Source organism: Prionailurus viverrinus, chromosome E2, assembly GCF_022837055.1.
Source record: "Prionailurus viverrinus isolate Anna chromosome E2, UM_Priviv_1.0, whole genome shotgun sequence".
In the NCBI taxonomy this organism is placed as follows: Eukaryota; Metazoa; Chordata; class Mammalia; order Carnivora; family Felidae; genus Prionailurus; species Prionailurus viverrinus.
In genome coordinates, this window is record NC_062575.1 from 54,554,068 (window position 1) to 54,571,963 (window position 17,896).

The 17,896-nt window shown below is 52.3% G+C and overlaps 1 protein-coding gene across 2 annotated transcripts in view; it reads left to right on the top strand.

Annotated features, from left to right (window-relative positions):
• The first annotated feature begins 3,173 nt into the window (after positions 1-3,173).
• The window catches only part of AP2A1 (adaptor related protein complex 2 subunit alpha 1), a 30,137-nt gene continuing 15,414 nt past the window's right edge, over positions 3,174-17,896 (top strand). For both annotated transcript variants that reach the window (XM_047835742.1, XM_047835743.1), the window contains exons 1-4: positions 3,174-3,387; positions 14,219-14,287; positions 14,437-14,579; positions 14,766-14,959. In XM_047835742.1, coding sequence (XP_047691698.1) covers positions 3,321-3,387; positions 14,219-14,287; positions 14,437-14,579; positions 14,766-14,959 — 473 coding nt within the window. In that variant the 5' untranslated portion in view covers positions 3,174-3,320. The remainder of the gene's footprint in view (positions 3,388-14,218; positions 14,288-14,436; positions 14,580-14,765; positions 14,960-17,896) is intronic.

A 17,896-nucleotide genomic window follows, 5' to 3' on the forward strand; every position in this document is an offset into this window, starting at 1 on the left:
CTCCCTTCCCCCTTCCCCCTTCCCCCTTCCTTCCTTCCTTCCTTCCTTCCTTCCTAAATTCTATAATTCCAAGTTCACAGGCACAATCAATGACTTTTAGCTACTGAGTGCCTGTAATGTGGTGAGTCTCAATCAAGGTGTGCTCTAAGTAGAAAACACAGGATTTCAAAGACTCAGGAAAATTAGAGGCTCCTCGGTGGCTCAGTTGGTTGAGCATCTGACTCTTGATTTTGGCTCGGGTCATGATCCTAGGGTTGTGGGATCAAGTCTGGAGTTGGGCTCCGTGCTGAGCCTGGAGCCTGCTTGGGATCCTCTCTCTCTCTCTCTCTCTCCCTCTGCCCCTTTCCCACTTGCACATGTGCTCCCTGTCTCAAAACAAAAGCAAAGATTTAGGAAAATTAGAATGGTAAATATGTTCAAATGATAGTATTCGGGTATGTTGGCTTCAATACAATATATTATTTAATTTTTTTAACGTTTATTTATTTTTGAGACAGAGAGAGACAGAGCATGAACGGGGAAGGGTCAGAGAGAGAGAGGGAGACACAGAATCTGAAACAGGCTCCAGGCTCCGAGCCATCAGCACAGAGCCTGACGCGGGGCTTGAACTCACAAACCACGAGATCATGACCTGAGCCGAAGTCGGACGCTAAACCGACTGAGCCACCCAGGCGCCCCCAATACAATATATTATTAAAATTAATTTCACTTTTTTAACTAAAAAATGTAGCTCGAGTCAGTTGAAAATTATATATGTGGCTCCCACTGTATTTCTATTTATAAGTACCGCTCTAATTCAACAGGGGTCAAGAGTTCCTGTGATGGGGGGAGGGTCCAGGACTGCCCCCACACAGGATCAAACAATCCCAGGTTTTCCAGAAAGTTAAATCAGCCTTCCGGGTCTGACTCCCTATTAGAATCCAGAATGCCTTTGCTTTAGGGCCAGTGTTGAAAATTAAGTTTTGGTTACTTCATGGGCTCTAGGGTAGGGTATGTGTGGAGGGAGGACTGAGTTCCCCCACCTATCTGTATCAGGACCTAATTTCAGGACATCCTTCCCCCCCAGACTGAGCCCAGAGTTAACTCCATCTGGCCTCAGGTGGCCCTGGGCAAAGGGTGGAAGGTGGTTGGGTGAAAGTGAGGTGGAGAGTTGAGGCAGGGAAGGCACACTTAGACACACTTGGGACTCTCCGTGTTTCTCTTGTCCAAAAAGAGGACAAGTTCGAATCCTGTCACGAATATGTATTTTTAAAGATATTCTCCGGGAGAGAGTGTTTCCTCTTTTTTGAGTTTGTTAATTTATTTTGAGAGCGGGGGAGGGGCAGAGAAAGGGAGAAAGAGAATTCCAAGCAGGCTCAGCCCTGTTGGTGCAGAGCTGGAGGCAGGCAGGGCTCGAACCCATGAAGCGTGAGGTCATGACCTCAGCCGAAATCAAGAATCCAATGCTTAACCCATTCCTTCAGGCCTCCTTCAGTCCTTGCAACGCTTAACGTGTCTTTCCATAAAAATGAGTTTTTCCAACTCACATTCCTATTAGTTGTTCATTGTTTTTTTTTTAAGTTTATTTTTGAGAGAGAGCGAGAGAGAGAACAAGGAAGGAGCAGAGAGAGAGAGAGAATCTCAAGCAGGCTCCACAATGTCAGCATGGAGCCCTATGTGGGGTTAACCAAGAGTCAGAGGCTTAACCAACTGAGCCACCCAGGCGCCGCCCCTAATTGGTCCTCTACTCTCTGTTCTTTAGGGGCAAATAGCACCCCCAACCCATCCTGGGAATGGACTTTCCTGGTCACTAAGACAGCTCAGCATGTCCTTCCTCCTAGATTCCAGAATGATTTTCCCAAGCCCCATTCCTGGAAACCCAAATGGACCAATCTGTGAAACGCTGCAGCCTGGCCAGCTCTTGTCCCGGTCCCTATCCCCTGGGGGTTCAGAGTGGAAGTTCACAGGATCCAGGACACTCCCTCAAGGCTCATTCCAAGAATACCAGACTTCTGAGATTAGACAAGTGTTGTGGAGTTTAGTTCCTGGAGGTGACAGAAATGGACTCTCTCAGTTCCCTTTACCCCAAATTTCTCAATAGCCCAGAGAATTGTAGTCCTTCCCCAAAATCAAAGTCAATCAAAGAGGGGCTTGGGTGCCAAGGAGTGGTGGTTGGGCTAAACTAAGGAGATTCATCTATTCCTTCCTTTGAACCAGCGTTCTTCAGTACGAGATGCCATTCTTGCTCAGGAGGAGCTCCAAGTTTGGTGGAGAGATTCACAATGTGTAGAATGGCATTATGGTTGGAAAAAAAAAAAAGGCATCGTATATGGGAAAGTGGTTAAAAGACAAAATATAGTTTAAATCCCCGCTCTACTCTTCTGAGCTGTGTGACCTTGGGCAAGTCACTCAACCTCTCTGGACGTCAGATTTAACGTATGCCTAACAGGACTAGACTTGAATTCGTATTTCCCCCGTTTTGAGAAATTTGGTTTCGACATCTAGGCCGCTAGACAAGGGAGGGGGAGGGGAAGACTTCCTGGAAGAAGATTTAAAGAGTCGGGGGTGGAAGAGAGGAGGGAGAAAGGGAATCGGGAACGCTTGCGCAGTAAACACCTCGCATTTGCTTGCCCCTCCCAACCACTTCTCTGCAGCAGGGAATTGCAGGCGGCGCTCCACCTATCCTAGTCCAGCTGAGTGACAACCCCCATTCACTTTCCTTCTCTACCTATCAACGCACTTCTCCCGCCCCCACAGCCGCCCAGTCGGGGGCGGGAATAGGACAGGCCTGGCGAATCCGCGGCGCCTGCGTGGGCGATCTACCTGCTCATTGGACATAGTCAACGCCAGTCCCGCCTCCCAGGCCCACTCCCCCGCCTTCCTTCTTATCAATCCCTCCCTTCTCCGGATCCAATCAGCACCGGACCCGGCCTCTCGGAGGGGGAGGTCCCATAGCACGCAACCGAACTCCGCCCGTCTCTCGGGCAACGCCTCTTCGCCCCCCTTCCTGCGAACGGAAATAGCGGGCCGCTGAGCCAATCGTAGCAGCGTGCCTTTGTCCGGCGGCCAATGAGAGAGGGAGCGAGGTGTGAGCCCGAGTCTGAGCGGCAGTAATTCGGACCAATGGGAGACTGATAGCTCAGGACGACGGGCGCGAGGGGAGGGGCCGGAGGCGGAGCCGCGGCCTGCCAGCCCGCCCGCCAGCCAGCCCGCCCGCCCTCCCCCCCGGCCGGCTAGGCTCCTCGGCGCTGCTTGGGGTCCTTTCCTCCCGGTCCCCGCCTGCCAGCCCCCGCTGCGCTGTGCCCTGCCCGGCCAGGCCTGGAGCCGACACCACCGCCATCATGCCGGCCGTCTCCAAGGGCGATGGGATGCGGGGGCTCGCGGTGTTCATCTCCGACATCCGGAACTGTGAGAGCGCGGCCAGGGGACACTGGAGGGAGGGGGAGCGTGGAATTGAGGGACTCGGGGGTTACAGAGGGGCCCGGGCGTAGAAGCCTTTGCGTCGTAGAGGGGGAGAATAGAGAGGCCCCGGGGGGAACTTTAGGGTGGGGGGAGTGGAGAGACTTAGGGTGTCATAGAGTGCCTCTTGAGGTGACGACACGGAGTGACTAGAGGCGTCCGGGAGGGTCTTAGAGGAGAGGAGGCTAGTAAGGTCCCAGGGCTGGGGACCCTAGAGGTGTTCCCTGGGAATGATAGAAAGGCTTGGGGAACCTATTAGCTACGGGCTTAGAGAAATCCCTGATGTCGATAGAAAGAGAAGGAGGTGCACGAGTGGAGGGGGGGGGGGGTCCCCTGTGCGGCGATAGAGTGGGAGAAGGCCAGAGGGGACCTGGAGGACGTGAAACACAGGAAGCATAATGGTGCCGGGCTTTGAGGGCCTGAATGAGGGGGTGTCATAGAGGGGAAGGGGCTAGGTAGGTCACTGAGGTTCCTGGCTAGTGCATAGAGAGGGCCTGAGAGTAATACAACGTCCCACAGGGTTGGGGAGGAGAGATGGGAAGGTGGGGGACCATAGTGGGACCCTGGTGAGGGATAGGGGAGCTCCAGGATGGAGGATGGCTTAGTAGACATGGAGGGCAGTGGTGAGGAGACTAGAAGGGTTACTAAGGGGAAAAGAGGGATCTAGGAACACGGAGGAGAGGTGCTGCAGGTGGAGGGTGTTGGGAGAACCTGAGACAGGAAGCTGGGGGCCTGGAAAGAAGAGGACATAATAAAGTGGGGGCTTGGAGGATGTGTCAGAACCGGGAGAGCCCAGAGCTCAAAGAAGGGCCCAGGGAGCCTTGGGAATTTGCGGGGAGGAGATCTGGAAAGCTAAGGGTTGGAGGAAGCCTGGTTCCAGAGAGAAGTCAAGGGTCAGGGAGCAGGGCACTCCTGAATCTACAGCCCTCTCCCGTCTGACCACCTCAATATGGGGACAGTGATCACCAGCAGGAAGGATCGTCGTGACGACGAGAGGCCTGGCGCCAAGTCAGCTCCCAACTCCTGGGAGTGGGTGTTGGTGTTTGGAGCTGCCAAGAGCTTCCGAGGCTGTATCTGCACGGGCTCTGGGGTCAGCCAGACCCGGGTCTGAGTTCGAGCGCTGTCACTCCCCGGCCATGTGACCTTGAACGGGGGACTTCACCTCTTGATTGCCTCATCTGTCAGCAGGGGCTGCTGATTGCACCTTCCTGATGAGGTGGTTGTGATAATGTGTGTGAGTGATGCCTTTTGCACGTTCCAGGCACTGGGCGGTCTTGGCTGCTGTTTTTGTCACTTCGGTGGGTCTGAAGAGCGGCCTCTGTGATTACTGTAGAACTGAGGAGGTATGAAAGGATCTGGCATGTCGGAGGTGAACGAGAGGGCTGGAGGCTGTTGGGTGTCAGGTGGAGGAGAGATGTTAATAGTTGTTACGGAAAGAGGTGAGTGAGGAGGGGTTGTGGATCAGGTGGGGGAGGGTGCTAGCAGTAGGTGTGTGTGGCCTCTGATGCCGGTCACGGATGTGACCCTCGGCGACTCATTTAACCTCTCCAAGGCTCAGTTTTGTCTGCAAGCCCCGCCGATGACAGCACCTTGCCTTCACTCATTCATTCATTTGACAGATACTTTTTCGTTACCCCCTTTTGACACTGTCTGGGACTGGGTTCCAACAGTGAACAAGAGTCCCCGGCTTGGGAGCCCCCGTGCCGTGAGGGAGATGGAGAATAAACACAGAACTACAGTAAATGATACCAGGTCAGAGGGTGACTGGGAGGAGGAGCCGGGATTGAGATGGGGCTTGGAGGTGACACGTGAGTAGACTTTTGAGTGAAGCGAGGGAACAAGCCCTGCAGATTTTGGAGGCCAAGGGGGGGGGGGTCCAGGCAGAGGAATGGTGTGTTCAAAGGTCCTGGGGTTGCAGCGTGCTTAGCGTGTGTTCAGGTAAGAGCCGAAGGGGGAGAGGGCGGGAGATGAGGGCAGCCACGGATTTGGGAGGGCTTTGTGGGCCTCCGAGAGCGCTTTGGCCTTTCTCTGAGTGCAACGAGAGTGGCAGGAAGGTTTAGAGGCAGGAGGGATGCGAGCTGCTTGATGTTTTAAAATAATTCCTCTGCCTCTGTGAAGAGAAGAGACTCGAGGTGGCGGCGGAAGCAGGGAGATGATTAGGGGCTGCTGCCGGCATCCGGGTGAGAGATGGTGTTGGCTTGACCCGGGGTGAGAAGTGGTTGGTTTGGGGACACGTTTTGGAGGATTTGCAGAGGGATTGGATGATGGAGGTGGGGAAGGAAAGAGAAAACAGGTCGGTGTCGCTGCAGGACCCCAGAAGGGGGAGACTCTGACTCGGGGGGAATTGAGCCAGATGGGTTGGGGCTAGAGAATCGGGGATTCCTCTGGTCCTTCATCGTCTCGTCAAGTAACTGTTGAATGGCTGGTGTGTTTCAAACCTTACCAAGGGCGCTGGGGACACAGTGGTGACTAGGACAGATTGGTCTGTGTCCCTTGTGAATCTCCCAGTCCCATGAAGGAGACAGGTACTGCGTGAAAATCGTGGCAGTCCTTCTCACAAACGCATGTATATAGATGTTCATAGTTGGGCTATTCACCGTAGCCCAGGAGCAGAAACAAGACAACCCAAATGTCCATCGTCAGATGCATTGATTTACAAAATGTGGTATCCCGCGCCATGGAATATTACTAAGCCATCAAAAAGAAGGACGCACGCTACCACATGGATGAACCTTGAAAACCTCATTCTAAATTCTTTTTTTTTAATTTACTTATTTTATTATTTTCTTTAATGTTTATTCATTTATTTTTGAGAGGAAGAGAGAGAGAGTGTGAGCAGGGGAGGGGCAGAGAGAGGGAGACAGAGAATCCGAAGCAGGCTCCAGGCTCTGAGCTGCCGGCACAGAGCTCGATGCAAGGCTCGAACTCCCGAACCGCGAGATCATGACCTGAGACGAAGTTGGATGCTTAACCGACTGAGCCACCCAGGCGCCCCTTGAAAATCTCATTCTAAGTGAAAGAAGCCAGACACAGAAGGCCACATGAATGATTTTGTTTGTCTGAGGTGTCCAGACCAGGTGATGAAAACGTTCTGGAAATAGATCTTGGTGATTGTTGCACAAGACTGTGGATATACCAGAGACCACTGGCTTGCCCACTTTATGGTTGGGTGAATTGTATCTCAATTTTTAAAACTCTTTTTTAATGCTTATTTATTTTTAAGAGACAGAGACAGAATGTGAGGCGGGGAGGGCAGAGAGAGAGGGAAACGGAATCCAAAGCAGGCTCCAGGCTCTGAGCTGTCAGCACAGAGCCTGACGTGGGGCTCGAAGTCACCAGCTGTGAGATCATGGCCTGAACCCAAGTCAGACACCCAACCGACTGAGCCACCCAGGCGCCCCTCAATTTTTTTTTTTTTTAAGTGGAAAAAACGTGTAGCTGTCCTAAGTCCGTGAGAGAGAGAGGGCCACCATGTCGAGAGAATGAAAGCTCTCTCTGATTGCAGTGCTCAGACAATGCGGCATAGTTAGCCAGGCCAAGGGAGGCAGAGAAGAGCTGGGGAGGCAGAGGGACAACAGTGCAAAGGTCCTGGGGCCCAAGCGAGACTGAGCTAAGGCCTGTGTGGCTGATGCACAGAGGGACGGGATGGGATCTGATTGGGCAGGTGGGCAGAGGCCAAGTTGGTGTCTGTCCTGAGAATACTGGGGAGGGTTTCAAGCAGGAGCGAGGGAGCCGAAGGCCTGAGGGATGTGGATGAGCCAGGGCCCGGAGCCGAGCAGGTGGAGGAGGGAGAGGAGTGTTGAGCCATCCTGCTGGAGAATCTGAAGGGCAGAGTGGAGTTCAGGGGGAAGGCTCTAGAAGGAGATGAAAGGCAGGCTTTGAGAAGGAGGGCAAGGAAGGGCAAATTCTGCCGATAAGAAGGGGAAAGGTTCGGGCTGGGCCTGGCCTGAGGGCTTCGTCCTGTGCTGTCCTGTGCTGTCTGGAGCGGGGATCTGCCTCCCAGTCACTTAATCTGCCTGGGAGCTCCCCGGGCCCAGGCTGGGGCTGCCCTCCCTCTAGGGCCCCGGCTACCACTAGGCCTGAGGAGAGTTTGCGAGTGAGTGATTAAAAAAGGGGAAGTGGTGCTGGGTTTCACAGTGCCCTGAGCTCCTCCATTGGGGTGCATCCTACTCCAAAAGTGTGACCCATTCCATTTGCGGCATCTCCCCCAGCCCCTGGAGCACAGGCCCTGCTCTGATCCTTCCCAGGGTCCCCAGTTCTGCCCCCTGTGGGACCTGGCCCACGGGCGTCCTTGGAAGATGTTTGCTAGTTGAATGAATAAGGAAACGAACGAATGAATGAACCAATCAATCTTTACCGGCAACCAGACGCTGCTCTAAGTAACGGGACTACAACAGTGAACAGAAGTCCTCTCTCTCATATTCTATGGAAATATATATTCTCATATTCTCATGCTCATATTCTAAGGGAGCACGGATAGGTACACGAATAAATATAGAGTATTCAGGTGTATAGACAGGTAGCAGTGGGTGTTGAGAGGAAATAAAGCAGAGAAGGGGTATGGGGACATGGTTAGGGATAGTGCTCTTATATAAGCTGGTCAGACAGTCTCTTGCTGAAAAGAGGACATTGGAGCAAAGAATCAAATTGGGTGGGTGAAATAGGCCTGCATAAATCTGGAGGAGGAAGCTCTCGGCACAGCCTGTGCAAAGGCCCTGAGGCAGGACTGTGCTTGCGGTGTAGGAGGAATTCAAGGAGGAGGAGGAACAGGAAGAGGAGGCCGCGGCTGGCAGGGAGGGCAGGAGTTGCAGTCCGAGAGAGAACTAACTAGTGGATCTGTAGGGCCTGGAGGATGACAGGACTTCACTGAGCCCCAGCCTCACCCACTTCTGTGTGGCAGCTAGTACTCTTGGTCCACAATCTGCATTCAACACCTTTCCCGTGTCGGGACTGTTGTGAACCCAGGGGATGCCCCCTGAGAGTGAAGCAGCCACACGTCCCTGCCCTCAGGTGCTGTCCCTGCCCTCAGGTGCTGTCCCTGCCCTCAGGTGCTGCATTCTGCCCAGAGGCCGAGGGTTGACAAATCAGTGTGTGCACCCTTCACATGGCAGGCGGCCGCCCAGGGATGCTTTCTGCAGCTGTGTTCTTCACGGAGAGTATTTCCTCTCAGGGGTGGCAATGCCTTTGATAGCACAGAGCACATCTGACCCAGCGAGCCGCGTACGCAAGCTCACATTTTCCAGTAGCCACGTTAAAAAAGTAAAACCAGTGAAAGTTTAACGTCTTTTACTTAGAACGTCCGCCGTATTATTTGAATGTGTAATCAATATTTTAAAAAAATATTCACGGGACAGTTGATGTTCCTTTCTCAACCAGAGCCACAGTTTCACTGGAAATACTTGTTCTGCATTAAGAGTTCGTACAACTTAGGGTCAAAAAAGCAGATTCACAAAGTACCTGAGTTGTTCCAAACGTACGTTGCAGTAACTGAATTGAGATTTGGGGTTTTTGTTTTTTGGGTTTTTAAATAATTTTTTTAACGTTTATTTATTTTGAGAGAGAGAGAGTGGGGGAGGGACAGGGAGAGAGGGAGAGAGAGAATCCCAGGTAGGCTCCATGCTGTCAGCGCAGAGCCGGCCATGGGGCTCGAACCCATGAACTGTGAAATCGTGACCTGAGCCAAAATCAAGAGTTGGATGCTTAACTGACTGAGCCACGCAGGTGCCCTGAGATTCGATTTGATTTGATTTGATTTGATTGATTTATGTATTTATTTTCCCCTTTCTTTGAGACACAGCTCGTGCATGTGCGAGTGAGCGGGAGGGAGGGGTAGAAAGGAGAGAGAATCCCAAGCAGGCTCCATGCCGAGCGCAGAGCCCAGCGCAGGGCTCTATCCCACGACCGTTAAAGAGTGTTTACAGAAAAAAAAATATAGGCACGTACATATATTCTGTAAATATTTTTTAGGTTGTCCCTCTATGCTTCATACAGCCTTTGCATAGGTGATTTCTTCTCCATAAAAATATATATTTAGGGTGCTGGGTGGCTCAGTCGGTCGAGTGTCCAACTCTTGATTTTGGCTCAGATCTTGATGTAAGTTTGAGCCCCATGTTGGGCTCCATGCTGGCAGCACAGAGCCTGCTTGGGATTCTTTCTCCCTCTCTCTCTGCCCCTACCCCCAGGCATATTCTCTCTCTCTCTCTCCCTCAAAATAAATAATCTCAAAAATATGTATATTTATATATAATTTAATATACAAATCTATTAATTTACGTATGCATGTGTCCATACACGGAGCTGGCGTATGTATAAAAAAGCCCACAGGGGCCCCTGGGTGGCTCGGTTGGTAGGCGTCCGACTTCAGCTCGGGTCATGATCTCGCGGTTCCTGGGTTCGAGCCCCGCGTCGGGCTGTGTGCTGACCGCTCGCTCAGAGCCCGGAGCCTGCTTCGGATGCTGTGTCTCCTCTCTCTGCCCTTCCCCCGCTCACGCTTTGTCTCACTCTGTTTCTCAAATAAATGTAAAAAAAAAAATTTTTTTTTAAATGAAAAAAAAAAAAAGCCCACAGATATAAGTGTCAAGCTTGATGAACTTTTCCTGACTGAACACAGCTACAGAACGGGCCCCCCAGATGCAGAAACAACATCCTTAGCTGCCTGGCACCCTCCTTGTCAACGCTCCCAGCCCCGACCCCCCCCTCCAAGGATGACCACGGCTCTGTCATCCAACACCATAGGTTAGTTTTGCCTGCTTCTCGAAGCTTTTTTTTTTTTTAAGTTTATTCATTTATTTTGAGAGGGAGAAAATGTACGAGTTGGGGGGGAGGGGCAGAGAGAGAATGACAGAGAAAATCCCGAGCAGGCTCTGCGCTATCAGCACGGAGCCCGATGGGGGGCTCGAACTCACGTACCGTGAGAGCGTGACCCGAGCCAAAACCAAGAGTCAGCAGCTTAACCCACTGAGCCACCCAGGTGGGCTCGAAGCTTTTCATAGAGGTTTAAACAAAGCCCAGAGAATGCTCTAGCCCCAAATTCAATTGCTGTTCAAGTGTCCATCTGTCTGCGATGACGTTTAAGCAGGCGGTTTGTAATATATGGTCCATTTATAAAACAGGACTTTTTTTTTTTTTTTTTTTTGGTCCTTACAGAATAGTTTTAAGGCAAGCACTTAAAACAGTTGTGGCCATCTAAAAAAAAAAATAAAAAAAAACAATTAAAAAAAGTAAAAATAAGGAGAACAGAGCGTGCATCTTGCACCCTTGCTGGGCGCTGTCCCCCACCCCCTGCCACCACCCTCACACAGGTTCTCCTCTCCCGTGAACTGCTCCTGAACCCTCCTCACCTTTCACTGCCCTCCTCAAATGTCCCCTCCTCGAGGCAGCCACCACCAAGGGCCCCAAGCGGCCTCTGTCCCTGCGCGTCTCACTCAGGTGTGGGGACAGGGCTCATTGATCGCCTGCGCCCTATCAGGCCGGGAGCCCCTGGAGGCAAATCACAAGTGCAATGTCCGCGGGGGTCCTGGGTGCCCCGTGTCGCCGCGCCACTCAGGCCTGGCCCGTGGGGCTCAGGAACCGAGTAATTACTACATGAAGGATCAGATGGCCTCTGGGGCCACACGGGCCAATTCCGGCTCATCACTGAGGAACTGGCCCTTCATCGCCTGGGTCCCAGAGACCCTGTCCCACTGTCATCCCCAGGCCCTCCATCCCCTTCCTGAGGGCAGAGAGAGAGAGCACAAGCAGGAGCGGGGGAGGGGCAGAGACAGAGAGGGAGGCACAGAATCCGAAGCAGGCTCCAGGCTCCGAGCTGTCAGCACAGAACACGACGTGGGGCTCGCACTCACGAACCGTGAGATCATGACCCGAGCTGAAAACAGACGTTTAACCCACCGAGCCACCCAGGCGCCCCAACGTGCACTTCTTAAGGCCCTTATTCATGTCTTCATGCCTCTTCTCGGGTCGGCACTTGGTAGGCCCTTGGAACACAGAGTTGCTACCCAGATCCTGGCCCTGCCCGCGAGGGGCTCCTCCCGTGGTCTGGGGGACAGGGGCAGACCCCGACACCCACAGCATGCGCTCTGCTGGAGGTGACACAGGCAGTGTGGAGCCCAGAGGAGGCCCTGGAACAGCGCTGTCCCGCTGACATAGAGTATGAGCCACGGGTGTGGTTTCCACTTTTCCTGTAGCCACGTTTTTTTGTAAAAGGAGAAAGAAACTGGCAAAGTTAACTTTAATAATATGCTTACATAATCTGATACACCAAAATACTGTTATTTCAACATGTCTAGCATGGGTTTTTGTTTGTTTCTTTCTTTGTTTTAAGTATTTATTTTTGAGGGGTGCCTGGGTGGCTCAGTTGGTTGAGCGACCGACTCTTGGTTTTGATCATGATCAAACTCAGGTCATGATCTCATGGTTCGTGAGTTTGAGCCCCACGTCGGGCTCTGTGCTGACAGTGTGGAGCCTGCTTGGGATTCCCTCTCTCTCTCTCTCTCTCTTTCTCTTTCTCTCCCTTGTCCCCACCCGCCTTTCTCTACTCCTCCCCCACTTGCACTCTCTCTCTGTCTTAAAAAATTTTTTATTTTTGAGATGGGGTGGGCAGAAAGTGAGGGGGACAGGATCCAGATTGGGCTCTGTGCTGACAGCAGAGAGCCCAGTGTGGGACTCTAACTCACACACCGCAAGACCACGACTGAGCCGAATTCGGACACTCAGTTGACTGAGCCACCCAGGCGCCCCAATATATTTCTTAATTTTTTAATGTTTATTTATTTCTGAGAGAGAGAGAGAGAGAGAGAGAGAGAGAGAGAGAGAGAGACAGAACATGAGCAGGGGAGGGGCAGAGAGAGAGGGAGACACAGAATCCGAAGCAGGCTCCAGGCTCCAGGCTCTGAGCTGTCAGCACAGAGCCTGACACAGAGCTCGAACTCATGAACTGTAAGATCACAACCCGAGCCGAAATCGGACGCCCAACCGACCGAACCACCCAGGCGCCCCGATATTGTTAAATTTTCAATGAAATATTTTACGTTCTTTTCCCCCCCCCAGTCTCCCAGATCCAGTTTGTTTTTGCCATTTTAACCCCGTCTCAGTCCGGAACAGCCACGTTTCAGGTGCTCAAGAGCTGCCCGGCTGGGAGCTCCTGTATTGGACAGCGCAGCTCAAGGCCGCTAAGCGATGCTCATAATCTGAAGCGGGAGCCAAGGTTAGACAGTAAATATAAATAAAATAGTTACCTGGTGTGAAATGTGCTTAGGGAAGACTTTTATTTTTAACGGTGGAAACAAGTATAAAGCATTGGCTGTGTTTTTTTGTGTCTTTGTTTTTGTTTTCAAATGTATTTATTTATTTCGAGAGACAGGGAGAGAGAGAATCCCAAGCAGGCCCCGCACTGTCAGCACAGAGCCCGAAGTGGGGCTCGAAGTCCCGAGCCGTGAGATCATGACCTGAGCCAAAATCAAGAGTTGGTCGCTTAACCGACTGAGCCACCCACGCGCCCCAAGGCAATGCCTTTAAAAAAGTGGTCAGAGAAGGGCTCTTGGAGGAGGTGACAAGAGCTGAGACCCAGCTGACAAGGAGCTAACGGGAGAGATGGGCTGGGCAAAGGGTGGAGCACACGCAAGGCCCCTGAGAGAGGAGGGAACGTGGGAGGCCGTGGGTGGAACACACAGTGAGGTGGTGAGGGGTGACGTTGGTGGGGTGGCCGGGGCAGGGCCACAGGGCTTGGTAGCCATGGGGTGGAATCCCCCCAGCAGGAGGCCGGGAGGCCAGGAAGGAGGCCGCTGCAGTGATTCGGGTCTGGGTGCGGTGGTCGTGGCGGGGGTCCCGCTGTTCTGTAGGTCAAGCCAAAGGGATGTGGCGATGGCTTGAGTGAAATGCTAACGCATCCGGGTTTCTGTCTGGACGAGTGAGCCTGTCGAGGATAAGATGGTGAAGTCTGGCTCCAGTGGGACTGGGGGACGTGGGGAGGGATGCAGCAGGCGGCGAGGGTGGCCGAGAGACCCGGTCACCGTCCAGCCGGATTGCCCTGATAGAGGAGGTGCCCGAGCATCAAGGAGCACGGGGAGCACAGGACCTAGCCTCTGGGGTCAGGGAAAGTCCTCTAGACTCATCCCATCCACGGATCTTATCAGAAGAGTAGGAATGTCGCAGACAAGTTGGGGAGAGGTTGGCAGCCGGGAAATGGAGGGACAGGAAGGGAGTGGACAAGGTCAGCACCCACAAGTCTGGCCTTGTGACTGGGATGCAGTGGGACCTTCATGACGTTGGGAACCTGGGGGAGGAGCAGGTTTTCAGGAGATGCTGAGCTCAGTGGGGATGGGGTAGGGGTGAGAGTCCTTGGGGACAGTTAGAAGGCAGCCAAACTATTCATCCATCCATCCATCCATCCATCCATCCATCCATCATATATTTCTTGCCAGGCCAGTTCTGGGGGCTGGTGGTGGAGGCATAACCAGAGCTGTGGGTAGAGATAGGGGCTCCCAGGGTGAGTACAGTTCAGGGGCCACAGTGAGAGGAGGAAGGAGGGAGCAAGTCAAGGGTCACCCTAAGTTATGTGCCAGGCTTCTCCTCCGGGTTGTAAAGACCACTGAGCCATGATTCTCACCTCCGTGAAGCTCCCAGCTAGAGACGGGGCCCAGGCGTAACCTCAGCCCCAGGGCCCAAGGCCCCAGGGTGGCGAGAGTGTGCCCTTCCAGCAGGGAGGGGCCTTGCCAAGGAAAATGAGGATGGGGAGCTCAACTGTCTGCGACCTTCATCACCCGCTCTGCCTTCTCCTCCCCAGGTAAGAGCAAGGAGGCGGAGATTAAGAGAATCAATAAGGAACTGGCCAATATCCGCTCTAAGTTCAAAGGTAGGCTGGTGGCCTGGACTCCTAGGGCTGGGAGAGGGGCTGGAAGCCTGGGTCTGAGGGAGGAAGGGATTGGGGCCTGGGATACTTGGGACTCGTAGGCATGATCCTTCCTCATTCTGCCTCCCCTTTCCTCCTTCCTCTGGCCCTAGGGGACAAAGCCTTGGACGGCTACAGTAAGAAAAAGTATGTGTGTAAACTGCTGTTCATCTTCCTGCTGGGGCACGACATTGACTTTGGGCACATGGAAGCTGTGAACCTGCTCAGCTCCAACAAGTACACGGAGAAGCAAATAGTGAGTCCGGGTGGGGAGGGGCTGGGAGCCTGGACTTCTGGGTCTGAGGGAGGAGGGAGCTGGGAGTCTGGATTCCTGGGTCTGAGGGAGGAGGGAACTAGGAGTACAGACCCCAGGATGGGAGGGTTGAGGTCTAGGACCAAGTAGCCACAAGGCTCTCAGCCCCCCACCTCCTTCCTCACCCAGGGTTACCTGTTCATCTCGGTTCTGGTGAACTCAAACTCCGAGCTGATCCGGCTCATCAATAACGCCATCAAGAATGACCTGGCCAGCCGTAACCCGACCTTCATGTGCCTGGCCCTGCATTGCATCGCCAACGTGGGCAGCCGTGAGATGGGCGAGGCCTTTGCCGCTGACATCCCACGCATCCTGGTGGCTGGGTGAGGCACCGGGGACCCAGGAGGGGTGGGGTTTGGGATGGAATAGATAAGGTCCAGCCAAGTTTGAGGGTCAGAGAGGCTGTATCACCTGCCCCAGGTCTCCTAGCCAGGATGTGGGGGTAATGCCGGGCTTAGATCCTAGTGGCAGCCCCACGGTTCTCTCTCTTCATCTCACCAAGCCAACTTAATGGTGTGAAGCGACCTCCCCAACAAAGCCAGTGGGGTGTCTGTCTGATTAAGTGACCTTTAATAGCTAGCATAGAAGAGGTAGCAACCGGAAGTTATGTTGGTGACAGCCCTCCAGGACTTCTGCTTCTTCATTCATTCATTTAACAAACATCCGCCGAGCAGCTACTGTGCGCAAAGTGTCGTGTTGATCGCAGGGGATACAGTCGTGACCAGAAATGGACACGGTCATCGCCCTCTCAGGCATTCATGGTCCAGAGTGGGAAATACACTTTGATTGAATAATTGCAGGATGAAGCATATACTTCCTCTCGGAACCATGCTGTGGGGCACGGGAGCCCATAAGGACATTTAGTTGGGCGCCTGACCTAGTCCGGGGGATGAGGGAGAGCTTCCCAGAGGAAGCGGCATCAGGCTGACACCTGGGCACGGAGGAGTGGTTGGCCGTGGAAGGGGGAAAGGCATGAGATGAGGGGCACTGGGGTAGGCCTGTGCGATCATCCTGAGGCTGGAGGTCACTCATCAAATGTTTTTTGAGGGCCTTCAATATGCTGGCACTGTTGTGGGTTTGGGGAGGCAGGAGGGAGAAGAGAGGACTGTTGTGCCCACCCTCAGGAAGCTTATATCTAGGGAGGGTACCCAAAGAGCAAATACATACGTAAAAAAGTAAGATGAGTTCGGATAGTGATAAACGCTGTGAAGAAAACAAAAGTGGGTAGTGGGCAACAGGGGGTCGTGGGGGCAGCAAGGGTGGTGGCGGAAGCTGCTTAAATAGACTCGTCAGGGAGGGTCTGTCCAAGGAGCTGACGCAATTTGAGACCGGAATGGTGAGAAGATAGTTATTTTAAAATGTTGGAGAATGTCCAAAGCAAAAGGAGCAGCAAGTGCAAAGGCCCCGAGGCATGAGCTCTCTGCATTCAAGGAACCAAGAGGCAGTCTCTGTGGCCAGAGTGCAGCGAACAAGAGAGAGAGGGGAGTTTGGATTTTATTCTAATTGAAATGGAAGGCAGTTGGTTTGTTTTAAGTAAGCACATGACATGATCGTCTTTGTAATTTTATTTTATTTTTTAACTTTTTTTAAGTTTGTTTATTTTTTAAAGGAGAGAGACACAGAGTGTGAGCGTGGAAGGGGCAGGGAGAAAGAAGGAGACACAGACTCTGAAGCAGGCTCTAGGCTCCAAGTTGTCAGCACAGAGCCCGACACGGGGCTTGAATCCACAAACTGCGAGATCGTGACCTGAGCCCAAGTTGGACACTTAACCGACTGAGCCACCCAGGCGCCCCTGTAATTTTATTATTTTTTTAAGTTTATTTATTTTGAGAGAGACAGAGACAGTGCGAGTGGGGGAAGGGCAGAAAGAAGGAGAGAGAGAATCCCAAGCAGGTTCCGTGCTGCCAGCACAGAGCCTGACACAGGGCTCAAATCCACGAAACCGTGAGATCATGACCTGAGCTGAAATCTAGAATCGGATGCTTAACCGACTGAGAGCCACCCAGGTGCCCCTGGATTTGTATTTTTAAAAGATCACCCAGCTTGGTATGGGAGAAGGTACAATGTGTATTTCTAGTAGCGTGGTGGACTAGATTCCTGACTGATGCTCTTGCTGAAACCCAACTATCAATGTTGGATAAAAGAAGAAAGGAAACATTCTTCAGCGTATTCAGAGCTAGTGAGAAAACGAGGAGCATACAGGCCACAAGCTAAGAAGGGCCTGGCACCTGGGAAAATGAGCAGAGTGCCAAAGCCAGAGTTTGCTTGGAGGGTGAACCTAGATATTGGTTTTGGGGCCCTGCGGCCTCTGGGAACAGGATACAAAGCTTGTCTGAGGAGAAGCTCCAGAGGCCACACTTCAAAGTGAGGGTGACCTAGAAATAAATCCCCTCGGGGACTATCAGCAAAATTACCTGTTTCGAACCTTGGCACGGAGCAGCCCACACACTGGTTTTCAGCCTGATTTTCCCCTACCTGGGCTGTCCACAAGTTCTGAAGCCAAACTTTAAAGTGATTTAAGCTGGTAGGAGCTGAGGCCTGACATAAGCAAACCAGCCTTTTCTGGAGAAGCCCGCCTTCACCACAGGTGAAGCTCCCAGTTAACATGAGTAACACACAATCGAAAATCACTAAACACAGGCCGTGCAACACCACGAGGGAGAACCAGCAGAAAGGAAGCTGAAAATAATAATCAAATTGGAATATTCACATATAACGTAACATAAATATGTTTCATATGTTTCAGTAAATAAGAAAACAGTTGAAAAATGGAAGTGCAAGCAGATCTGAAAAAGAAATGGAGAGTATTATTTAAGTGGTCTGGTTTAGCAGCCGGGTAGACAGAGCCAACGCAGATTTAGTAAACAGGGAGTAGAAATGATGAAATTCACCAGCATGCAGCCCAGAGAAACGAAGAGATGGAAAATTTAGAGAGAGAGGTTAAGAGTCATGGAAGATAGGGCGCTTGGATGGCTCAGTCGGTTAAGTGTCCAACTTTTGATTTCAACTCAGGTTGTGATCTCACGGTTCAGGAGTTCAAGCCCTGCATCTGGCTCTGCGCTAACAGTGGGGAGCCTGCTTGGGATTTTCTCTCTCTCTCTCTCTCTTTCTCTCTTCCCCTCCTCAGCTTGCTCTCTCTCTCTTTCAAAATAAACACATAAACATTAAAAAAAAAAAAGAGTCATGGAAGATAGAGAAGGTCTAACAATGCCATCTAGAGCTCTAGCGAGAGAGAAGGAAGAGAAGGTGACAGGGCCGTT